At 41.3% G+C, this 26,876-nt stretch overlaps 1 protein-coding gene across 1 annotated transcript in view; it reads right to left on the reverse strand.

Moving 5' to 3' along the window:
- Positions 1-26,876, reverse strand: part of tead1b (TEA domain family member 1b) — a 51,036-nt gene that overhangs the window by 6,369 nt on the left and 17,791 nt on the right. The window contains exons 2-6 of the mRNA XM_071515808.1: positions 26,366-26,618; positions 5,651-5,715; positions 3,459-3,521; positions 379-510; positions 43-89 (exon numbers count right to left, since the gene is read on the reverse strand). Of these exons, the coding sequence (XP_071371909.1) occupies positions 43-89; positions 379-510; positions 3,459-3,521; positions 5,651-5,715; positions 26,366-26,522 (464 nt within the window). The 5' untranslated portion in view covers positions 26,523-26,618. The remainder of the gene's footprint in view (positions 1-42; positions 90-378; positions 511-3,458; positions 3,522-5,650; positions 5,716-26,365; positions 26,619-26,876) is intronic.

A 26,876-nucleotide genomic window follows, 5' to 3' on the forward strand; every position in this document is an offset into this window, starting at 1 on the left:
AACTTAACTTGTCTTTTTCTGAGAAGAGAACATCATACTCACTCTTGTGAGGATCCTGGCTGACCAGTGGATATCATACCCTGCCAAAACTGGAGAATTAGATAAGTAAATAGACAACAACTAACAAACAACAAAGAACATCCAATCATGTACAGCTGTTAGCAACGAGATCAAAATGGCTCTCAGCACCACGTTCAATAGATGTAGTTATCTTGACTACCATTCCTTTTGATCATGCGCTTATCTGATAGGGGCAGTTGTGCAAAGCTGTGGTGTGTAATGTGATTTGGCCGGGGTGTCAGTGCGGTTGGCCCCCTGGCCGGCCTCGGTGAAGCTGGACAGGGTGGATCAATAGCGGGGTGCCGGTGGGGCTCTTACCCCTGCTCCAGGGAAGGCTGGGCGCGGGATGCCTGGCAGGCCCAGCTTGTTGTGAATAGCAGTCGCAGAGACGATCTGAGCTGAGGACATGGAGGCCATGCTCTGGAGGGCTTTGTCCTTCACAGTCTGGTCCTTTAACAGCAGTCACAAAAGGCTTAGCACTCACAGAGAAGGGGGGTGGGGCATGGTTGCACAAGTAGCAACAACCGCACTCTAAACAACACACTGAAAGCACTACTGACCTCTCTCCCACAATGGTAAACAGCAAGCAGGTTAAAAGAGGATACATCACCATAGCTATTTAAGTGTAGTTTTCAAAAAAGGAATGTGCCAAACAATGAGAATTGAATTCCGATATACAATGGTTAGCGCTGGTATGCACTTAAAAGAAAGTTTGCTTGTTGACTAATCTACCACTAAAATACTTTAATAAAACCTCATTCAGCTGCACTTTTATCAAGGCTGCATTTGCCTGCATGTCAAAACATCCAAACATTGCAAAAGAATTTCTGAAGTAAAACTGAAGGACACAAGTCCCACTTGGTTGAGAGTCTTTTTGCAGCTCCCGTTAGTCCCTCTCTTTTATCATTGAACAAGAGGTTTTAAATTAATAGGGTAAATGTAGGTAAATGCCAGGCTTTGATATTGTTAATCTCTCAATATTAACTTCATTTCAGCTGAATGTTTTCATCTCATGTTCTATCATTAAATGCCAAATATATGGAATAGTGAATTAAAGGGAGCAAAAAAAAGCCTGCAGAAGTACACTAGACATTGTACATTATGTTTTAGACACAATCCTTTGTTAATGTAAATTAGCGTATTTATGTAAAGTCAAGCCCCCTGCTAAATTCAACATTAATATTGCAGTAGAGTGCACTTGGCACTTGGTCTAGCCGTACAGCACTACAAAACCATGCAGACTCATTGGTGGCAGAAGCTGAAGGTAAGCATGCTGGCAATGGCTGCTGGTGGAGCAAAATGAAGCTACAGTATTGACAGTATGATGACACACGGAGATGCCAACACTGGGAAACACTGGGCAGCAGCTATGGCAGAAGCACAGATGCTAAACTAGCAGCTGAAGGAGGATGCAGGTCCTGGTTGAAGCAGGGCCAGGAGCACACACAGAAAATAAATAAATACTTACCATGCTTGTAACCTAAATACAAACAAACAAGGTTTAATTGTAAATGTGCAATTCATCTGCTGTGAGGCTAAGTACTTCAGCATCTGTAACAGTCTGTGTTATGCATAAACATAGAGTCTCATACAGTTACACCCACAAACATCAGGTAATAATCATTCTACTGTATTTTGATTTGTGAACGTCCCACCACCTTCACACAATACAACAAACAAAGATTGATAATGAATACTTAATAACAAAGGGATTATGAAATTTGGATTTGCAAATGAGTCAGATATACCGAGTGACAGTGGCAAATGTCTTGCCCTCTATCATAATCTGATCAGTGGTCGGCTATCATTCAAGACAACACATGAGAACAGTAACATAATGATTGTAATTTCACTCAAAATGCCACAGACAAGAGAAGTAGCAGCGGTTTTTCATCGATACCCCCTAAAATGAAGGGGGCACTTGTATTTCTCTTTGCCACTGAACTCTAATTTGCTTTAGATGAGAATAGACAGAGATTCATACAAAAGCTGTCTGTTTTTACTCAGACAGCCGCCTGTGCCCCTGAAAGACCAGGCATTCATGGCTAGCTGCCTGGCTGACTCTTTCTGTCTCTCTCAACACACACACACACACACACACACACACACACACACACACACACACACACACAAACACACACACACACACACGCACACATGCACACACGCACACACATTAATGAGGGGCCATTAATCCTTGCTGAATACTGGGAGTGGAGGAAAGTGTGAAAGTCAAAAAGTATAGTCGCCTCCCCATGAAAGGAAGAAAATGGCATATGGGTGAAGGTAAAAGTGTCCTTTGATATACAAGCATTACCTTATAAAAATGCCTTAAATTACAGGTCAATATAATTCAAGATTACTTCTTTCACAATGGTTTTTCCCATTTTAATCTGTCATTTTGAAAGGGTTTCTTCTGTGATTTTAACAGATTTCGCTATTGCTGAAATAACTGACGAGAATGTTCTGAAATGACGACATCTGAACCGGGGGGAAGGAAAGCAACTGACAGCCATGTCATTGTGAGAGCCTGGAGTTATCAACAGATTGAAGGGAGAACAAGAAAGCAGAGAGGGTATTTCAGAAACAGCCAGCTTCACGGCCATTCTCCACTCTGAATGCACACCACAGAGCCTTTGACAGCGGGGAAAAGTTGGATTACATTGTCAAAGGAAGTAGAGGTGTAAACCCCTCTTCATTTTTTAAATATAGACCCCTTTCAACATGCCCTTTTAACAATGTCTGCCTGGTAAGAGATGTAAGCAGACTGATGACCTCTGACCTTCAGCTCTCAGCCACTCACCAACAGCCAATGCATCTTGCCAGCATGCTTCCCAACATAGGCACACAGTACCATCCTTTGATTTTGGTTTCACATTATTATTCCAAATAGGCATAGAATAATAAAAAAGAAATCTACAAACTATCAGTACCATTTGCTTTGAAGTGTTTGATATTAATTCATACAGTTTATGTTGTTGATGTTTGATTGCAAAATGTATGATGTACTGTGTTGCTGTCTTATTATTGTTGTTATCACAGTATTGTTGTTTTCAAATTATGACCACAACAACAGAACTTGTTTACTTAGTTTTACACTAAATCATGAGTATGATGTGCAGTTGTTCTCAAAGCAAAGGCACTTACTGAATGATGAATAAACGTAGATGAAAACAAGTAGGCAGCGACAGTAATTTAGCGTGTTTAAGTATGGGTAAGTGATAGAAAACGGGGGGGGGGGGGGGGTTAGAAATTCTAGACTATGATTAGCAGAGACTATGATAAGCAGAGAATTTGGGTTAGGGGAAATCAGAGCACCAGGCATTCACTCTGTCACCACGGGAAACAGGAAGTAAGACGCACAGCAACCACAAGCCCAAAAGCAGAAAAGCGCATACCTTTAGCTTGGAATGAAACTCACGAGATTTCCTTCTGGCAAGAACCTGAATGTGACTAGACACCTGCGGGGTAGGGGAGGGGAGGAAAACAAAGGAACAGCCTGTAACCATGGCAATGAAAAGCCCCCTGCAACTGGGCAAAGCCAGACGTACCTTAATGGCAGCTTGGATTTCTCGAACTTTCTTTCTTGCTAAGACCTGTATGTGACTAGACACCTCCATTAAAAAAAAAGGAGAAAAGGAAAAAAAACAAGAAAAACCAAAAAGTACAAAGTGGATTACACATCTCTTTGTTGAAAACACTTCAGGGAGATATGCTCTATAACAGAAGCATCTCCAAACCATACACCAAGCTTACAGCCAATAAAGCATTATGCTGTCTGTTGTCGTCACTTAAGTGAACTGATTAAGGAGGATGCAGGCCCCTTTAGCACACATTAAGAGCGCGCAGATGTGATCTGCTGTGTACTGAATGAGAATTGGCTAGTCTAGTATCCTTAAGGGAGCTGGGTAAGGCATTTCACCAGCCAAGTTTGCCTTGAACGTTCACACAGTCCAAAAATATTTCATGTTCTCAATCTGAAATATTCAGCAGTGCAAATTGCAGTTTGAAGAGATCAGGTCATGACAGTGCATGTTGTGCGGGCAGATTTCCTTTGTCCTCTGGTATTAATCAGGCAGATCACACCCTAGGTGAGTGTGCTAACAGGAGTGGAGTGGGTTAATGGGAATAGCGTCATCCCTGTCACTATAGCACTATGGTGGTCAAGCACTTATTCTGCAGGTAAGCATTTAGAAAAGATCCATATTCTTCATATTCTAACACATGCATCACTATTGATCTTTACACATAAATAACACAGCCATTAAACATTTTGTATCATACATTTAAAGTGACCGCAACAGCAGAACCAGACCTATGTTAAACTGTATTGTTGTAGGTAAACAACTCTCTCTGGCTGTACTGATTCCCCACTGAGGGGGAGAGTCACACAGACAGAAACCACATGGCCTTTCTGGTCCAGACTGATCAATTCACACACAGTGATCGAATGTCACTCTAGACTCAGGCTTGTTTATCGTTGCCGTCCAAGTCAGTGGTCATATTGGGAATTTCCTGCTCTGGGAGGAGATCAGAGGACCTCATACTGTTAGTAAAGCATCATCAAAGCTACTGCTCACTGTTGGGCAATTTGAATGCAAGAATCAACTCTATCCCTCAATTTATTGAAAAACTATAAATCCTATGAGCCACATGTGTAATAAGAACTGATATTTTTTGTTAACCAGCACAACTGTACTTCTGAAGAACCGTGTATTTTTTCAGAAAGCTTAAGCACAATTCTGTACATTTTTCAGATTATTATTTAAGAAGTTTGGTATGTTATAGTAATTATAGACAGGTGTAACAGCGCAAAGTATTATAATCTATTTTGTCACAGTTTGATTTGGAAATCTGGGTGCCAAGTCCCTGGTAAGAGTGGTATGCAGTGTGCCCGCACTGTGTTGCAGAGGACATATACCACTCCAGGATGCACTCTGCAGCACTGACTGCACTGACTACTCTGCTGTCTCTGTGATCAGAGATGGTACCAATCTATTTAGGCCTCCACCTGCCCATAAATAAAAGCTTCTACTGCAGCCAAGTGTGCAATCTCAATAATTCAGTCACATGAAAGAATACTTGCACTTTTAAGTGGCCGCTCTCTTTGCACATGCATAGTTATTGGTGCCTTTGTATTTATTGTGTGCAAATATCTGTTTCATTGTAGAAAACAAAAACAAAAGGCTACATTTTAAGTAAAAAGATGGCATCTGTTCAAAGCTTTTAAAAGGGGAGAATCAAAGGATTGCAAACTATAGCCACCTCCTGTATACATCTTTGACAACTACAGTCCTGTTTTTACATGCACTGTACCTAAGTGCATCTGAGGGTGACAATTTTGAGAACCCCATAATCCAGGGACACAACAGTGAGAGGGGTGTTGTCAGCCTCAGACGACCCCTCCGCACGTCTTATATCCAGGGCTCTATCTTATAGCTTTCCACTGTGTGTGTGTGTGTGTGTGTGTGTGCACGCAATTCTCTGACTAGGTTTGTTTCTCTCCTGCAGAAGCAAAGGCACCAGTCTTAGCACATTCATATCTGGTAGCCCTCTGACATTCATGCAGTACAGACATTGCTTCTCTTACCTGTTTCCGAGTCCTCGTCTTTCCGGTCCGAAGCTTGATGTATCTGGCTATCAGCTCATTTCGACCTGCATGAACAGGAAATAGGAGAGAAATATATTTAATTTAAAATAGCCAAAACAATGTTCTTTTATAAATTACTCTATGCAGGATCCTACATTATTGATTTTTATATTTTCCCATTGCTGAAAGAATGTAAAATGTAGCAGGGCAGTGAGAAGTTAATTTATGTTGTCAAGCTCCAGAAAAATTTCAAACAAAGGTACATTATGTGTCACAGTAAAATGTGAAATTGGTCAGAATTTCAGTTATTTGGATAATGGTGACTCAGCTGGATAACGTTTTTTTTTTTTTCTTTTACCACAAGTCCCAACCAGAGTCACAATAAGGACAACACAACAAGTAAATTCAGCATTACTCTTCATGGCACTGAATCAAATAAAAAATGAATGCAATTGTATAAAATCACTGACCAGCTCAAAGATATCTTTGCTATATTGAATCGATAACTACGGCACATATCAATAATTCATTTTGAATCAGTTTACAAAAGGAGAGATCCACAAAAGAAAAATATCTTTCTGCGACGTAAACAGGAGAACAATTCCCAAACGGTTTACAGGAATTCCAACAACAACTGCTTGTTAATTTTGCCAGAATATAGACTGTTTTTGATAGCAATGATTTTGATTTAAATAATTACTGGCAATCATCACTTTATCAGTCAAATTCTCAGAGATGCCATGCTCATGAATTTTACCTATAATAATAATTACGATAATAATTTTGAGTAATGAATTGTGAATAGTCATCATTCTAATATGGGCTGTAACCCCAAAACCCTGTGTGGCTTTCATAACTGTAATTTTTCAAAGTAATACATACATATACAATATATGAAATCTGTGAGTGAAACTTCTATAACCACATTTCAAGTGCATGCATATCACAAAGCATGTACATCTCAACAAATAAGCAAACCAGATCCAGTTTTCTTGTGAGAACCATGTTACATTAGCATGAAAAACCTCAGCACAGCCTTTCAAATTAATCTAATTCAATCCCATTCTCTTCAAAGCCCAATGCTTTGAAAGGAAACAGACCTAGTCATTCATACTATTAGAGGAAATAATGGCAACCGAATATATTGGTTTAAAACAGTGCAGCTCTCACTAAATTATAATTAAAGCATAGCTTTGTAGAGATTTCCAATTAACAGCGGCTCCAAACATTCTTCTGCCCTCAGCTCTGCTCTAATTGCTGTAGCGATGCACATGACCCCTGCTTAGTCTTTTCATATGGTAATAACATGCCGCCAACCCCAAACTATTACACAAATTATAGGTAAGGAGGCACTCTAATTATGTGTCCAGCTGTAGCCAACCAATGCCATGGATCTGCTTTACGCCTCTATGTAATGCACCAAGTCCTCAACATAATGAAACATTTTTTACTTTCACTTCATTCTCAATTAAAGGCCTTGCTTCTATGTTTCACTTGGGGATCACAATACACTGTATGTGTGCTAATGAGCGGTATCTTAGGTAATCAGAAAAAAAGGCATTTCCTCTCAAAGGCATGGATCACATAATGTGACAACAGAGCGGCTGAGTAAATATGTGAGGTATAAAGGAGCATAGCAGAGATGTCAGTTAGATCCACAGGCGAGAGAAGAGCCGTGAGTGATGTGCTGTCTGCCCGTTGTTTGTGTAATGGAAACATAAAGGCAGCTAGCCTGAAGCCTCTGCCTGCTGTGGGAGCAGGGCTTGTGCTCTGCTCAGGTGTGCCAAATGAAGAGGGGGCTGGTCTGGGTACAGCTGCTTGAATTACAGCCCACCACCACCGCCGTCGTCGCCCCGCCCCCCGCCGACCAGCCCTCCACCTCTGTTCCTGCTTCTGTTTCACACTTCTTTTTCTGTGAAGCTAAAGGTCTCTGAATGCATGGGGCATTTCCACATTAACAATTCCATTCAAAAGGAGATTCATTGAAATAATAGGAAAATCATCTTAGTTTCAGATGGGATCATTTTTCAGGCTAACATGGTATTTTATAGGTGCTTGGCTAGGGCTGGGCGATATGGTTGAAATCAATATCATGATAATCATAAGGATTTTTCTCGATATCAATATATATCACGATATGGTTCATGTATGCAAAATCACGTTAAATAATCAAATTAATGTTCATCTCATTGAACTGAATGGTAATGTTAGGTGTGATGTCAAACAAAACAGAAATATTCAAATAATATTCCTACCATACCTCATTTTATCAGAGTTTTTAAGTAAAATTTGCTTGTCATCATCAATTTAGACAGCAGAAATGTGTGTCACGATATTAAAATATCTTCATATCATCACAATATGATTCCACTGAAAGACGATAAACGATAATATTGAATTATCGCCCAGCCCTATGCTTGGCCAACAAATGGTAAAAGCTTACTGTAAGAGTTTAACTATAACGCAGCATATACACACATTTTACACACAAGCACAGGCAATGTTTTCTGTACCTGCAACACCTGTCTGTGTGTGTGTCTGCCACACCTTGACATCTGTTGTGCATGGGGGGTGGGGGGGCGGTTAGGTGTAGTTTGTTAAATGTGGGGCCCCAGGGGGAGTTTTGACCCCGAGGCTCTTCTCACACTGAACATTTAGGTGAGGCCAGCCTGGGTGAACCCAGTCATGTGACCCCGCAGGACAAATAAACAACATCTGGGGATTTACAATTCCAGCCTGGTCGCCCAGTGTGCCTGCAGTGTAAACTTTACCAGATGAAGCTGGGGCCTTCACTATTTTCAATAATTCACACACTGTGTACACATAACATGACAATACAGGCATTCATGCAAATGCCTGATTCCTAGATCAAAGCACACAAATGGCCAGCTGAAAGCTTGCTTACTGTTGAATAATTCATTCTTTTCACCAGGCTGGAAAAAAGCTCAGTGGGTCCTGGCCAGCCTGCATTCTTTCTTCTTGCCTGTGTTTGCACAGCAAAACATTTGCAGAAAAAAATGTGACTGTCCACATTCAGGACTAAAAATGCTCTAGACACAACCCCACATCTCCCATCTGAAATGCATTAGGTGCAATATTGATCCACAACTATATACAGTAATAATGTTCCACAAACTTCTGAGAATTAATACCCTTTGTGGCAGAATAAAAAAGTTACCTCTGTAGAGGTTGGAGATATGGGGTGAATGTATGTGGATGTTGATATGTTTTTATCATTTCAAATGCCAATTCTGATTTGCCTTGACAATTTGGGTTGATGTTGATTATCTAAAGATTTTCAAAACTGGTAATCAAACTATTCTCTAACCCTTTTCAGGTAGAAAAGCCAGCAAAAATATTAACTTTGCACTTGGTACAGTATGTCAGGCTTTCAAAAGTGAGCTGAAAAGGGACAAAGATAGATAAGGTCTTAAATGGAAGATTGATCTTAATGAAAACATTTCAGTTGATGATTGGTCAAAAATCCAGAAGGCCATGCTTAACACACTGGCAAAATTATTACAGTGTAACTAGCAAATTTGCACATGCAAAATTGGAGCTGACTGTGAGACAAGTTCAGTAAAGTTCATGGTACTTGAACAAAATGTAATGAGTTCAGAGGCGCTTTGTTTTCCTATATATGGGAATGCAGGGAAATAATGGATTTCTGGAAAGAGTTGAATCATATCTAGTCACACCTGTTAATCTTCCTCTTGAGCCAGAGATTCTAGTATTTAATTTGATCAACGCTCACTTCAAAAGGCTTTACACATTTTAGACGTGTAAGAGAAAGTCAAGGGATCAGCAGTTTCACATTCTAGATGCACACACTGATGGTAATTTTCACACTGGGAAGAGCATTTAAAGTGGGAAACGCCTGGAGGTCATTTTCACTTAATATACTGGCTTCAGAGAGATAAATCTACATTTAGCAAAAGTATACATGTTTTGGGCTCATTAGCTTTGCGATATGAAAACATTTGGCAATGCCTGAGGCTCTACATTAATACCTAACACTACTCCCATCTTCTGCCATTTTTTGCTGGGTTTGCTGTGCCATTGGCTGTGTTCACACACACGCACAGCTAGAAAAGCTTGTGCACTCAGTCGTTTTTATCAAATCAATTAACAATGAAGATTGCTCCTCATCTTACGCAACCAAAAGCACACAGAATTGCCGGAACAGACGTTCTAGCCTTAGTGTCACCAACACTGCTGACTGCTGACATTCATTTAATATCTAACACTGTTTGATGGCAGCTAGATAGCAGGCCAGGTCTACCAAACAACAGCAATCAAGATTATTGTCCCAGAAGTGATCCTAGACGATGTCTGCAGCCAGGTGGAGCCATGAGCACCATCAGTGCCTACTGAGGGTTTGTGATCGCTAATGTGATATGAAAAGTAAGCTCATGGCCGACACTACAATCACTAACATGGCTTGGACAATCTGGCATTAGATCAAAATGTGATAACAGCATATGTGCCAGACCTCTTTCAGTGCCTCCAAAACAATGCCACTATTATGTATCAACTAACGTATTCAAACAGAACAGTATCCAACAACACTCCAACAGCAGCCCACAGAGAATAGTACCACACACAAACACAGCGCATTCACAGGTTAGAAATTACTACTTTTGAATATTCTAGTTTCAGTTTCTGTTTCCAGCCTGTGAGATCCATCTCTTTCATTATGAACATGCTGCACATGAAAAAGGCAAGGAGATTTGTTTATTTGCATTATGAAAAAAAATAAATAAATACACTTTTGACAGCCTGATTAAGCAATAGATGAAACAAATTCTGCAACAAAATCTGCCTTTGTTGTGACACTCCAGCATTGATAACAGAAATTAAAAAATGTATTCAATGTCAGTTTGGAACATTTTGGAGTCTGTTCCAAAATAGTAGTTGTGATTTCTTATAAAAGTTTTAAAGTAACAACTTTAGTGGTCTCTATTGTGAAAATGTGACTTCACTGGAGGAGACAGGAGGGGATGGTGCCGTGCTTGAGACAATGTTGTTGCAATTCCTACTGGTCGCTGATAGAGGTTCAGAAAGGTCATGGATTACTTATTGCCCCTTTAACGATGTATTAATATTATCAGTAGTGAAATGAAAAACATAAAAATCACAAAATCTATGAATTAAGCTCTTTGAGAGAAAGTTGAATACTGTTTGAAATGCAGCATTGGTAGGACTCCAATAGGAATTGCAGGAAATAATTTGGGCAAAGCTGAAGATCTGAACTTTGAATTTTGGCAGATTATTTGAATTCTCTGTCCTTTGTGCCTTTTTTTTCAGCTAAGTCCGCCTTCTCGTTTAAAGTGTAGTTTTATTATCATTATTAGTGTTGAAAGAGAGCTACTCTGCTACAGTTGAGTCGATCCCTGCTGGTTGAGTCGAGCCTTGCAGTTGCGGCGGCGGCGGCGACGGCTGGAGAGCAGCGAGAGAATTAACTCTTTAAGGGGTGTTCTTGTTGTCACTCAAAGCAGCAGGAAAAGGATTAGATATTTATAGTGTGAGCCCCAAGAGCAGTCATGCTGCTCTGCAGCTGGAGGAGCGTGTGCTCCTTCCACCTGGCCACAGTTAACTCTCCCCTGAATCTCAATGACCCCGGAGGTTCTGGGGCATTTGAATGGCACTCCAACAGCCCACAAAGACTTGGTAGCTCAACTTTTCCCCTGCTCGTCCCCCTAGCAGCTGATTCCTCATTCAGTCAGAAATCCAATTTGGCCTTCAGCATCCTTTCTCCAAGGAACCTGGGACAGGCTCCCTCTGTTGTGAATAACAATACCCTCTCCGTGGCAGAGTGTACTGTCGCAGTCCACTCAGGACCAACCTCAGAAACACCACACCCACATAAAACACCCCAGGAGACCTATGGTGCCTAAATCAGCATTCTATACATCTGTGCATTAAACTGTGCAACTATAAGAACATATACAAATTTAACCTTATTACAAAATAAAGCACATTCTTTTTTACATAAGTTAGAGAGAGAGAGAGAGAGACAGAGAGAGAGAGAGAGTAGTTGTTGCCCAACCTGGCTGCAAAGCCCCCCCTCTCAGTCCTTCCCTGGACTGATGGGGTTTGCACAGCTGCTGTGTCTGCTTGTTCCCATCTATTCTGCCTCTCCTCAGCCCCCCAACCCAGCCGCCACCTCCTCCTCCTCCTCCCCCTCCTCCTCCCAGAAAACTAGGGATGGGTCATAAAAACTGAATATTCAAATATTTGTTTGCGGAGATCAACGTTGACTTCTGTAGTCTGGCTGTTAATTTTTTTTTGTAAATGCTGAGATATGTCACTGAAACAACTTTAACAGAGTGGAACTAGCTACAGTATGTTGTGTTCAAGCTGATTAAGAGCTATGGCTGTAGACCAGCCACTAGATGGCTTCTTGTGTCATATAAGAATAAAAACCTCCACGCTCTCTCTGCCATTGTTTTGTACTCATCCTCTGGTCGCTGCTTTCAGTAGCAATTATGTCATTATCAATGCCAAACAAAAGCCCAGTGTGAGCAAACTTCAAGAAAGTAAAGGACAATTTGATTCAGTGTAAGGTATGTGGAACTGTGCCGTTGTGTGATGGCTCCATGGCAACAATGCTGAATCATCTAAAAAAGCATCCAGCTATTTCTATTAGCGGGGAAGATGGACCGAGCCAAACTTGCATGACACCATTTATACAAGCTCCTCAGAACGGTGACAGAGGCTGAGCTGAGAGAATCTCTGCCTTCATTGCCAGTGGTGCAGAGATCAGAAAGTAATGATTATTTTTGTCCATAATCTACTTTAACCTTTCTAAACATGCACGGAATATTCAAATATTCATTTAGACTCCACACTGAATAGTCGACCATGAGAAAATGGACTTATGAGCATCCCTACCTGAAACCTGTCCTCTGTGCCTGCTGCTTGCTGCTTTGAGCAAAGAAGAAAAAAGTCGACACCACAGCGTGTTTATTTCTGTTCCACAATTTCCTTGAGGCTTTTTCTAATAGTATTCCATCAAATTCATGATTATTATTCAGTGCTCATTTCCCTCTCATTTAATTATGAGGTTTTCTGTGGGTTCGTCAGATACACAATGTCATGACTCTTAAGAGCGACCATGATTTAAATTGTGCAACCTGGAAATTAAATTTGGGCGCATTGTTCTGCCTATAATAATTGTCTTGGTGCGACTTTGTTTTGAGTAACTTCTTTAGAGCAAGGATGTCAACACCCCTCCTGTGATCTGTTCTGTTCTAGCCAATCAAATGCCAACTTGACTCTGTTAACCTCAAAGCTGTTCTTTTAATTGGCTAAAATGAAATCCCCTTCCTAAGCTTTCCTCTCACAAGACGTACTCTCACACACAACGCTCCTTTCTAGCCGGCTACTTTTTTAATGGTCAATATTGTTTTTATAACAGCAATTCCCCCAATCACCGTATTGATGTTAGGAGGCTTGGAGTCGCGCATCAGAGAGATGTAAATCCACACTTTGTTTTAGCGCTGTGCCAGTGCAACAGAAAGGAGCTTTTGGCCCTATTGCATCCCATTCAGTCTGACAGAACCTCCTACTGTGAAAACAAAAGCAAAACTGATTCTATGCTTCAAACTGCTCAAATGTCATGGTCTGTGCTCGACAGTAACTTGACATTTTTCAGTTGGAAGAGATGTAAAATTGCCCAACACTCGGTGAATAAGGTGAATATGAGTGCAATGCCACTTCAATACAATGCAGATTGCCCTACTCACCAGTTTGATTCGACTCAGCAGTCAGGATTTTCTATGATACCCAAGTTGCCAAGAAGTGTGGCGAGCATGGAAGCCATTTCAACACCTGACGGTAAAAGTTATGTATTTTATATTGAGGTTGGGAGCATCAGTGCAACCAAGTAAGAAAGTTAAAGGAAAAATCCACCCTCATTTTTTTGGTGTACCCACTTTCCGTCAACCAGCCTACTTCAGTTAATGATATCCTACATTTCCCAGAATGCCTTTTGACAACCCAGAGAAAACGGGCATTCAGCCTGTGGGTTAAACTTGTAGGTGGAGAGAGCAACAGCGATGGTGATAGCAGTAAGAGCAAGAGAGCGAGAGTTTTCCCAGCTGAGAGAAAGTGAGAGTCGTGCCCTCTTACTCAAAACGCAACATGTCTTATGGCTGCATTGCATTATGGTCTGTTGAGATTACTGTCAGTGGAGAAATTGGCCTCTCTTCCTTTTTTATGATGGATTTCTGCCTGTATGATTGTTGGTACAAAATGGTGAGTCTACAAAGAAGCCCTTTCTCTTCAATTCTGAGGGACTGATACCAAAACCTGACCTTTGCTGTTGATGTTTTGGGTAGTTGAAGAATTTTCTGCTATAACATTTCCTGCTGGAAATATCTGGATGTGACTAGCTTTTTGAACAGTGTTAAAGTGTTTTAGCTTGTATTTTTCCTTTAATAGATCATGTTAATCCTTTAATAGTCATTTAAAAATATCTACATGTATTTTTAAAACATATCTTGACTGCCACACATCTTAAATGTGCCAAAATTATTGGGGCATAATGATTGTTATATAAATATATCATCCTACAGTATCCGGATACACAGATGAATAAGAAAAGAGAATCCAGCTTTGAGGGACATAAAAAGATGATGAGGTTATCCTACATGTCCTTCAGCAATGTTTTTATCCGTACAAGGTGGTGCTCCACTTTTACCTGCTATTTCATCTGTCCATTAATAAATAAGCTTTACAATATTATAAGTATAGGAATATTCGGGTGGCGATTATCAGGCAAATTCATACTATAGATTAATTTTGTGTGTTTTTGATTTACATAATTTTCCTAAATGAAGCAGTGTACCATCTCTACTGGCATGCAAACACAAAGGCTCGATATGAATACAGCACCAAAGCCTTACGCACCCACATAACATAAACACTGAGGCTAATTTAAGTAATGGCATATTAAACATTTTAACTGCCTTGGTTATGTCCTTTGAGTGGCAAGAACAATACTTTGCCGCTTCGCTCTAGGTTTTTTTTTCTTTCTTCTTTTTAAAAGCGTCCATTTCCTGTAACAGCACTTTTGTTTAACGCAGGAACAACCACAGTCACATCTGGCCCAGCGCTCTGCCATGATGTCAGTGGATGTGAGACAGCGCCGGCCTGGCCGAGAGTCAGTTCGACTAGGCAGACTGCCTAGTCGAACACGCAGCAGATCGCTTCATGTGGCTTCCACCGCTCTGCTCTTTCTGCAGGGCATGGGAGGGCAGTGAACCCCTGCCCCGCCCGTTAAGACTCATCTATCATTAATCCTCCTTTCAGTTGCTTTCTTCAACTGACACTTATCATTACAATATGACATAAATTGGAAATGCTAAAGCATAACAGGCTTGAAGATGTATTTAGTTATTATCAAAACACAATAGTTATGACCTTGTAAAATTGGGAGAACCAAAGAGTAAAAGCACATTTCACATTTTCACCTTTCACACTCAAAATTAATGAATGAATTATTGAATGAAAAATCCAATAGAGTGGTTCTTTCCAGAGAGACTAATGCCTCCTGCTTTGCTCTGACATCTGTGTATGTTGATTACTTGAATGTAATCACTAAGATATTTCCTGCTAGATCTGAATTTTAAGGTCACTATATGGCCAATTAGGGAAAATAAAGACATCTGATGTCCTTTAATCAGTATTGTGAAAGCATCACATTAAATCCCAAACAATGTTACTACTTTCTAAACTAACCGACTAACCGCTAATAACTTTGACAGCTCATAATGACTTTTACTCTCACGCAAGCAATCATTTTGTTAGATTCTTTGTAAATTTTTTTCAACTGTATTATTTCAATTGTATTATTTGGAGGAAAACATTTCATTTACAGTACTATAATCCTTTCCGTTTGGTTTCTTCTCCCTGAATCTTATGTAGGCCAGAGCCCAGATTGTGTGTGTGTGTGTGTGTGTGTGTGTGTGCAGTAGTGGGCCCACACAATGGCCCTAGCTTTCCTGTCATCCGTGATAGATGACTCAAGGGTCTCAGGCAGACATTAGCATCACAATAGACTAAACCAACAATATGAAGGCATTCAGCAGGAGGGTCCCTCGTCCCAGGTTTTGGGAATAGCAGGCAGGGGCAGGAAGCCTTTTACTCACAATATCAATGGGGAACCACCACTTGCCAAGTGGAGGAGAACCTGTGACTTGTGGCTTGGAAGGAAAATGACGGTGCCCTTTTTTTTTTTTAAGGAGGGGGCAATCCATGATGTCAGTTTGTCATCATGTTAGCCCAGGTTGGGCGGCTGACATCTAAGTTCTGTGTGATAAATTTCACTGGCATGGATCATGCGTAAGTGCTGCGGTGAAAACACAATCGGTCAGTGATGTAAGCATGAACACTTCCAACTAAAAATAAAGGGCTGGAGCGGGCCAGATCCTGCAGGTGTTTCCCGAAGGAAGGTGAAGCACCAACATCTCCGTTCGGTGATAATCAGGGTCAGGGCTGCTAGGAGTTCGGGCCACACAGCAGTGAAATCCATTGTGAAAGACAGAGGATAATGTCTGCTGATCGTAACATCTGACTCCAGGCCACCAGCCGCCTATTACGGGTGGCTTAACTTCCTGTATTGTGGGGCCCTCACTTTGGAAGCGTGGGTCCTTAAGAAAGACTTCAAGGCCAAAGTCGCATGCGTGCAGCCATGATGATCACACACACACACTAGGGCTATTCTCACAGACACAATAGTAATCCCTCCCACTACACACACACACACACACACACACTCACACACACACACACACACAGACACACACGCACATACACACAATTTTAAACCATCTCAATGCCTGCTGGTTGAAACAGAAAAGTTCAAGCCCATACATCTTTCCAATAAACTGTCACTGCATTTATTATGTGTTTTTGGGCAGTCCCCAATTTCCTTCTGCTCTCTCTCTCTCTCTCTCTCTCTCTCTCTCTCTCTCTCTCTCTCTCACACACACACACACACACACACACACACACACACACACACACACACCACACACACACCTCAACGTGACAACCACTTGTGTATTCCTGGAAATTCACATACTTTAACTTTTCATTGTTGCAGTGTGTGTGGCAATGCAGTTTTAATTAGCTTTTTTACTTTGTGGAACTTCATACTGTTTTTTTACTATGGTGGAAGTTTTTAATTATGTTAACAACGTTTTTTTTTTTTTAAAGAACATGCTGTGTAATTTATGCAGCGCAGTCTCTTTAATGTCTCATAAAAACCTCACTGGCTCTTTCAGTTCTGGCCTCACTGTACTTGGGTATTCCTACTAAATCCATATGCTACAACTGTATCCAGACAAAGCCCACCAATAAGTTAATTTATGTTAGCCAAAGACTCAGAATTTCATAAGCAAAGACCAAAGAAAAATCACTCAGTGGGTTTTAATCTGTTTCATCTGAATCCACTGTATAACTGTGTATTATTTGATCCTATGTGATTTTAAAACGTTTCTTTTTTATGAAAATGACAGTATAGAATAGGAGGTTTATTTTATCAATTCGAACAGATAGCTCTTTCCCAATCCCCTTTGGTCTCTCCTCATAGTACTTGAGTGGTTAAGAAAATAGAAGCAGTTCCCTCTGGTGATTAGAGAGCTTCTTCCTTGCTTTAGCTATATCTGTGCTCAAATACAACATAGGACAAACACTGCTGCAGGACCCGAATCCGATTCTCTGAATGATTCTCATTCTGCTGTAAAGCATCCTACAATATCTGCATGACATGCAAAGACCTAGGTGTAAGCATTCAGTTGTAATAGACCATCACTCTTATCTTCCAGAAAGTGGTTGGCTAAATAAGCTTTGCTTAGTTTCTTGACACATTCAAGTCAACTGAACAAACATCAAAGCTGTTTAGACTTTAAACTTAATTAATGATTCTGAGTTTCACTCAGGGTCTGGAAATCCAACCATTGATAAATTAAGTTCTCCTTATAATGCTGTGTGCAATTGTAATTAACAGCTCTTTAAAAATCCATTTTTTCTCTGGACACCAAAAGAAATCAATACTTAGCTTAAAATGACCTTATTGAGCTGGATAAAAGGCTTTATTGCAGGGGCTGGGTCAGGAGCGGTTGAGATAATGTGTTAGCTGAACAGTGGGGGATTAAAGGTGAGGTGTTCTCTCAAAATCTTACAAGACATCAGAAAGCAGCAGGTCACTAACCTGAGCCTTCCTGGAGACACAGAGAGCATTACAGCAGCCAACCTCTGTTGAACTGTGCCTGTGTTCAGACAGGGGTAAGGAGGCAAAGGCAGCCTCTTTATCACTCAGCAGGTCCAGTCCATCCTATTTCCTCTCTCCCTGGTCTACCCTTCTCAGACGAGGCTAGAGCTGAACACGCTCGTTCCGACTCGGTGCAATACACTCACAGGGGACCAATTTGCGCAGCCAGCCCTTGTCTGAATCACTCTATCAATTAGGAGCCACTGAGTTTATCATCACATACATTACTGTAGAGGCCAGCCTGGTCATTGTGTTGAGGTGTGCCTCTCAGGAGAGGGGAAGGGATGAAATAAATGACCAGGGAGTCAAGCCACAGTTGGACAGGCTGCTGGACTAATCTGAGAGGACGGCTGTAATTATGAGTCTCCTGAGGAACTGGCTGTGTGGCAAGTCCAATGTGTGAACATGACGCTGACAGTCAGGAAGGTGCACTCCCCCCCTTCTTCTCCACAACAAAGTAAGACACAGAGTCAAATCAATATTTTCAATCTCTCAGGATCAATTCGGCATCTGAGCACAAAGGAAGACATGTTGGCAGTGACCAATATGTATAAATGAAAAGTCAAACTTTGTGGTCATGATGTGCTCCTCTGTCTCACCATTCTCTTGTTATCATAAGCACGAGCAGAAGGGTCTTTTCTCAAGGTTGTAATTGAATCCAACGTCGACCAGAGAAAAGATCACAAAATAGTAAAGCCGCTGCATTGTCAATGGTGAAAATAACCCTGATACAGTCGCAACATAATAAACACGGCCAATGAGCGCATTCTGGTCTCTGTTATAGTCTACATTCCACTGATGCTGATAGGAATGATCGTATGGAATACTAGGGTAAGACCACAATGTGGCATTGAGTAATTTTATGGCTACAAAATAATCTTCAGTCTGCTCTTTGTTTCCAGATATGCTGTTGTGAGTTGAGAGCCTTTCTCTTTTCCATGGGCAGCGTAGGAAGAGAGGACATCAACAGTGTCTGTTAGCGCTGGAGTGTAGTCCCAGTGCTCTGGATGATAGAATAATACAGTCATTCAGATGCCATTCTTATGTTGATTACACAAAATGGTTCCATCAGTATGAAATGACCTCATCAGTATAAAAGTGTTTCATCAATGGAATATGATGTCATCAGTATGAAACGGATGATTTCCTGAACAGAGCATGAAAGTGACACTGCATCTTTAAGAAGCCCAGAGTTCCACTGTGTTTTAGTCAAACAAAAGCAGCCAATTGGGAACGTGCAACCTGAAACCAGAAGCTGGGCTCTGAGGGCCTCACACAGACCTCAGAGCCGGGACACACCCCAAACACTCCAGATTCAGGCAGAGGACTATAGCCTGCTATCCAACCATTCAGTGCAAACAGTTCCACACAGAGTCAGAAAATGTGGTCAAATCACACACACAGACTCACTGATCATTGTGTCTGGCCTCCTTCCAAAGCAGTTAAAAGCATTAAAAATTGGAAATTAACTTCTAAAATTTTAACATAATTGAAAATGTAAAATAATCTGTGCAAGACATATTTACATTTCCAGATTTTTAGGGTGATACAGAATACCATTTGATTGTGCCAGAGGTAATTTTCAGGGATCTAAAGTTCTCTAAATAAATAACTAGAATTACTAAATAGCCCAGGACAGACTGAAGCACTCAAGCCGCAGGGCCAGAAAAAACAAAAATTGAAGTAAACCAAACAATGCAGCTAATTTTGCATTGCAAAATGCTTCCCAACTCTCAAACAATTCAAACCAGTGGAAATGATTTGTAAGGACTGTAGTTCATTTCAACACACCATATGTATTTTTTCAGCAAAATTCAAAAGCACGACACACCATCTCTGGCTCGCATGTTGTGTCAGCAAGAAAGTCAACTCTTTTGCACTATTAAAGCCCCTGCCAATAAAATGTCATCACAACCTGGTCAACAAATAACATGAGCCATGTGCAGCGTGAAACCCCAACAACTGGAGGCAGTGGGCAGGAGACTGGAATCTCAGGCAAGTGGCAACATGTTCTGCCTGGTCACTACAACATGGACACAAGTTAGAAGTGAAATCTGCCCCCTGAACAGACCGCCGTGAAATAATATGCACTTCAAAATCAATTCTGCTGCTCAGCAACAGGGGAGCTCTAAATGTAGATCCATTCCTAGGCTGAGTTTCATTAATTCTGCATTCTCACTGCCACAGAAACACAAATGGGTGATAGGCCAAAGACATGTAGGGATCGAATCAAGTATGGTTCCACAACTATGGTGAATTCAGCAATCTATCATCTGGATTTTTGTCTCACCCGCCGTCCAAACATTCTGACTGGCATATTAGAGCCATGTGTGTCTCTCCTCCTCCCTCCTCTCTCTTGCCAGGGGTGCAAAACAACAGGTGCAGACAAGCTCCAGCAGGACTGTCAGCAAAGAGCTTTGTTTAAAGTGACAGTATAAAGACCGCATGAAAAAGGTACCCTCTTCGAATTTTACAAGTTAGGCTGTCATGTGCCTTTGAGCCCTTAATAATGCATCAGCGCAGCCTCTTTGAAAGTCAAACTCAATTTAAAAGAAACAAACAACTGAAGGCTTTGTCCCCAGCACAAAATTAAACAGAATGATTGGGGCACAGTCGCACTATTGGAGAGACAGGAAGAGAGAAAGAGAGACACATCCATAGTGGCCCATGATGAGTAAATAACTGAACCTCACAACCTCAACCTTTAAATACCGAATCCTTATTCAGCATGACCTCTTACTTCCCTTATCATTCCAGCATCAATACTGTTTACACTTACTTACTTACTTACTTACTTACTTTAGACTTACTCCTATTGGCGAAGCAAGATATAAAATAATTGGACTTTTTTTCCCTACCATGTGTGTGAAAACACGGCAGTGTTACACTGACAATGGCACAGGAACAAATGAGGGATTATTCTGGAGGTGTGTGATGTCTCTCCTGCACTGAAGTTCCTCACACTCCATTCTGAGTGAATGCAGGTGACTCAGGGAGCCTGAGCTGATCCCAGAATTCCTCATTATCCGCCCAGCAGGGAGGCTCAGGTCCGCTCGCTCTGTCTCGGAGCATGCTCGGCCCAGTGAGACGAGCCCCAGAGGAGCACAGTGCTGGGCCATTGGGGGCAAGCCAGGTCTGCTCATTATATCTAACTCATCCTTGGCATCTCTGCAAACCAAGTGCCACTTAGTTCCCACAGGAGGGGTCTAGGCTGGATCACTGATGAGATGGCAGAGCAAACAGCAGAGTGGTAATAGGAAAAGCTTTACATCAAAAGACACGTGAGGACAGACGCATGCATGGGCTGAATCCCATCCAGTGTCCAGCAGCCAGCCTACAAGGTGAATATAATAGCCTACTGGGACGGCACTGATTTGGTCACTGTGCTGAATATTTCTAAGCTAACTGGATGCATTGTGATGATTGTTGCTGCTGATCAGAGCCAGATTAGACCCAATCACATAGGCATAAAGAGTGCCTCCAAATTCCCATGAGAGGTGATTATGTCACTAGTTGTTTCATCGATCATAACTGTTAGAAAGGGCTTTCAAGGTTATGTATCAAACACAACTGAGGGGCTGGATATGTATTTACATATTTATTTGTCAGTACTAAGTAAAAATATCAGTTCTGGCCTTTTTTTCTACAGTAACAGGGAAAAATTCACCCATGTCATTTAGCTTGCGGGGCAAGTGCAAATACATAACACAATGAATAAACATACAATTTGAGTGAAGCGTGATGTTTCATTTATCAACCCTATTTCTGGGATAAATGAATGCAGCCTTGCACAGCAGGTGAATTATGTAAGTGCAGAGTCTCAGGCCCTTGGCTAGGGGCCAGTGCCCCCCATTTCCCTTTACTTTTTAAGATACTCTCCCAAGTAACCTCAGGGGCCGTGGCAAGTGCTGGGCAATGCCTACTATGCAGCTGTAGTGTCTTCCATCCCCATCATAATTAGCCTCACAGAATGGGCACAGTGCCAGTCTACATTAGTCTCAGGACATCAGAAAACACTTCAGGTAAACACCACAATACGCTAAGATGCAGAAATTAGACATTGTTTTGTACCGCAAGACAGTTGCTATAGAGACTGTTGCTAATTAACTGCACTCTGCCCCAGGATAACAAAGGGCTTAAGGGCACTCAGGGCGGTTCCTCTTGTGATGAACTATGTGTATGGAACACTATGCCATCCCCAGGGTCTCTCCACTACAAAATACCTGTCTCCTTTTACCCAACTTACATCTCAGATGCCACGAGAGGTTTTGTGTGTTGTCTGTCTGTGTCTGTTATAAACCCTATGGACCTGGATTACTAGGCCATGTCAGCCTCACCCTGGTTGGTTGAGCCCTTGCCCTCTTAAAAGACAAATCACAGTCATGTTTTAGACAAATCAATCCCTTGTATCAGCATGGAGGACCACTTCATGGGTTTCTCATCATCTCTGATGGTATTTGAAAGAGATGCCCTGCTAGCAAGGAGCACCTCACTAATGGAAATCTGAGGCATGCAGTAAGGAACACACATTCGCGTGGTAAACAAAGCAAGCTTTCACAAAAACAAGCAAGCTTTGTTTTTAGGGGGAAATGCACCCAGGATAGGGCTTGCATGTGTAAGTAATATATTTACAGTTGAGTCCTCTAAATAGCAAAGTTGGCTTTATGCGGGTCTAACTGTGGAGGTATCAAATTCTTTATGATTATTTTTTCAATTTCTTGCAACAATGCAACAGGCATCTTATACCGCAACAGCTCACAGTAAGGAGGGTAGGTGTGAGATTCCTGGGTGAGATGAAGAGGCTCGATTGTGAGATTCCTATTGGTTCTCCTGTCAGACACAGTGGCTCCTAAGAGGCAATATTAGTGAAGTTTAACACTAAACAACCCAAGAATCCAGATCACTGAGCATTGCTATGTAAAAATTTAATTTCTCCAACACTCTAAATGCCTTCCATAGCTTTACCTAAGTATTATATATTTAAATACATTTTTCTCCACGCAAAACACTTCCATTCATGTCAGAACAATGGACTACATAGAGCTGGTACCCAGAAGTGTGTATCTCTTCCTCTCCTTCAGTGTGCTTTATAACAATTATATAGCTATTACATAAATCCACTGAGAGAATGAGCACCATCAAAACTCTATTGACTATTGTCACACATATGATTATTCACATGCCCTCAGAACAATAGTGTGGTGAGGATAATGAAGACTTTCTCTACAAGGGTAGAGGCGTTAGATGGGAAACAACACAGGAAGCGCTGTTTGGATTAACAGATCTGTAAGACTGCCTTCACATAATACTCACACAGTACTAATAATCATACAGACAGAAGGCCCAACTTACTACACAAGAACAACATGTAGAACAAACACAGAGCGTTTTCTTTGTTTATGTGACTTGCACATGTTGACCCACACATCTCGCAGCCATTACTCCAGAGGAGAAGACACAATGCCAAGGAATAAGGCAATGGACAACTGTGTGAAATGCAACCGACTTTTGTGTGAGATTTGTTCACAAAAACCTTGAAGTTGTGTATGAGTACTATGCTTCGGAGGAATAAGGCGAGAGAGGAGACGAGTCGCATTCCAAGCATTCCATGAAGGATTTGGAGGACTGAGTTCATTATGATTTTTTAACATCTAGTTTAATCTTAATCATACTAGCCATTGCCTTTTTGTCTTTTAGTGATTTTACAGAAAATAGTTTCATACCATTTAGTCTAGAACTTTACAGTGAATCTAGACACTCAACACTGTACTGCTGGATAGTCCTGATGCCTGATGAAGTTCCCTATTATTTACAACACCTGTGGCTATACATGTACAGTACAATACATAGTAACTATCCATCCTAATAAACATATATACTACCATCTCAAATTAAATGTTTCATGAATAAAATTTACTTTGGATAGGATCTGTTCACATTTTATCACATTCATATTTCTTTTTACTGACCCTAATCTCTTTTGGTATACAGTATGTGCTCAAGATGAATTGACTCAAACTATTCAAAGTAAAACGCTGCCCAATTTTTCTTCAAGAAAGACCCACGGCACCTTTAATGCCTCAGTGGCTTTGGGGGATTGTCACAGTTCATGGTATGATGGGATTGGCACTGGGACCCAGCAACAGCTGCAGAGCTGAGCAACAAGCCCTTTCCCCAGAAAAAGCACTCATACATTAGACTGGTTTCAATCTGTTCCCTGCTACACAGTCCCACCAAACTCTGTTGGGTCAAGAGAGAGGACTGCATCCCCTGCTTCTGCCTTTACTCTCCAAAAAACAGTAGTAGTTTCCTCTTCCTTGTCTTTCAGTAGCTCTTTCCAACGGTTGAACACTGGCACTCAACTCTGTTTTCATTAGAGAGAAAGGCGTAGCAATCACATTTTGCCATGCCCCCTGCATTATGTTTACAGACCCTTTCCGTTTTCACACCTGAAGAGATCCACAAGCATTTTACTGTGAGTGGCTAACAGTTCTGATTCAGTCAGACTAGGAAAGACTAGTCCAAGGATTGGGCTGCTGGCAAGAAAATATGCAACAAGATAACCAGCACATTTGGCAGTACAGACCTCTGTTCAATCCCACATCTCTTCAGCAGGTCAAGGTACATTCAAAACGCCCAATAACAAAACCAAAAAAAAGATAGCAATAAACAATTCTGTGTGCACTTACTTTTAAAGGTCAGTGTTAACAAACAACAGGCTTCTTAAAAATGAATCACTATCCTAATGTCTCTATCATATTCCCGTTACAGTAACTAGGCCTATCCATTCTTTCAAGGTTTGTATTGACATAAAACATGCTTTATCGTGTTTAAGGTGCATTAAGTAATCTATGACTTTCATCAACCTCTGTCGGTGACTGAGGAATTGCAAAAACATCGACAGGTCTCTGGCACAGTTTACAGCGGCCTGTAACTGGCATGAATAATAAAGTAACATTGTCAGAACAGAAACAAGCAAGCTAAGAATTAGAGCAGAGATCCAAAAGAATAGTCTTGTAAAGTCTTGAAAAATACTGTAATCATAAGTCTGCTTTGTCATTTACTTTTTTGGCTTGAAAACAAAATTTCTTACGATGCTGGTTGCTTATTTGTAGCACCGTCCTCCATTGTTGAGCAGCTGAATCGAGTAGATGGGAGGGTGGGGGGGTTGACTTGAAATTCCAGTGGCTGGGGAGTTTTTGTTCCAAAGAGAGTATTGGCAAGATATCTCAGCACATGGCCAAGTACTCAAGTTATTGGTATTGATCAACAACCCTACCAGACTCCCACAGATATACTATGGTCATTTTTGTCCTATGGGAGTATCTTAATAATTGCACCTTCAAATAACACTTCGAAACCTTTGAAAGATGCACTATACTTGAAGGTGCTACTATTTTCATAAAATATATTATGTCAAATGAGTTCTGCACTACATTTTTGAGCCTGTAAGCTTGTTTTATTACACAACACCCCACATTGTTCCACATGAAATCATGATGCAGATAATTGTGGCTCCTATTTTGAACAATGATAGTTTGTTGCAATAATTAGAATCTATCAAATGATTTGATAGTAACATATTAATAAGAAACTCTCACATAATATTTTTAAAGAAAATATATATCTAGTATGTGCCAGGCTGTATTTCCATCGGCTCCATAACTTTATAAAAATAATATTTTAATATTTTTGAACATTTGCATCATATTGAGGATGTCCACTGCACAACAGCGAGGCTTGTACTTTGTGTTGATCATTTAAAACTCTCTAGGAAACCTAATCGTCATGCTCTAATCCAGAGCAGAGGGACTGTGAGTCAGGTTTTTTGGCACTCTCAGTCTGCATGGAGAGGAGGGAAGGGAAGGAAGGGGCAGTGGGGAGGGTCCTGTTGTCTGAGGCCACGTCTTTGTAGTGGCAGCTGAGGGGCTTCACTGCAACTCTTAGAATTTACATTTTGTTTGGCCGGAGGGGTCACATGACAGCTGCAAGCAAACGCCCTGAGGGGCTTTCTGCTTTCACTTGACACTGACAGGCTGTGAGACGGTCCAACACCACAGAGAGAAAATATTCCCTCTTTCCATGACATCACCCAGCCAGGAATGGGGGAAGTGGAGGGAGGAGAGGGGGCACAGCTGGTGGCAGCCGCAGTGCCATCTGCTACTGACTAATAGTTCATGCTGCTTTACTTATAGACTTGTACTTGTGTGAGTAGTGGTTGTATGGCCACCATCAGAGAGCCAGGAGGGGCCTGTATATCTTAGGTTAATTTGTGATTGGCGGTCTCACACATATTATACTGGTTCACTAATTTATTAATGCACTTTTCCTATTTAAGCTTCTTTACTTTTCACGTGTTACAAAGACATGCATACAAACAAAAAAAGATGAAACACACAGACACACTCACAGGCACACACTCTGTCTGTACTCACCATACATCTTTCCCTCGTCAGAGAGGATGATCTTCCTGCGCCCACATGGAGGGTAGATGGCCAGGGCCTCCTGGAAGCTCTGTTCAATGTCAGGGCTCCACACCCCTTCTGCATCATTGTCCATGGGCTTGTCTGCCGAATCACTCATCCTCTCCATGTCCTCGGCAGGGCTCTCGCTGCCGCTCCAGCTGCTGGGATCAATTGTGGCGGTTGGGCTCTCCAAGCTAAGGCCTGGAGCAGACTAGGGAGAGACCTGGAATTCCCAATAAACAAACAGAACCAACCCCGTCAGTCTCCACAGCAGAACAGCAGAGACATCTGCCTCCACAAAAAAAACACAGAACACACTGCTGCCGCTGCCCAATTGAGAGCACAATATGGAGGTACGCAGCCAAACAAGCTAAGATGTCGCCAAGCATGTTGTTGACTTGATTTACCAAGGATGTTATTGGTTTAAATAATTAAACATTTTCTCTTATGGACTTGTGGCACTTTCTGGTTATCATACTTT

Source organism: Centroberyx affinis, unplaced genomic scaffold (genome assembly GCF_046629955.1).
Source record: "Centroberyx affinis isolate AG114_WGS23_722 - 3 ecotype Tasmania unplaced genomic scaffold, CSIRO-AGI_Caff_v1 ptg000369l_1, whole genome shotgun sequence".
Taxonomy (NCBI): domain Eukaryota; kingdom Metazoa; phylum Chordata; class Actinopteri; order Beryciformes; family Berycidae; genus Centroberyx; species Centroberyx affinis.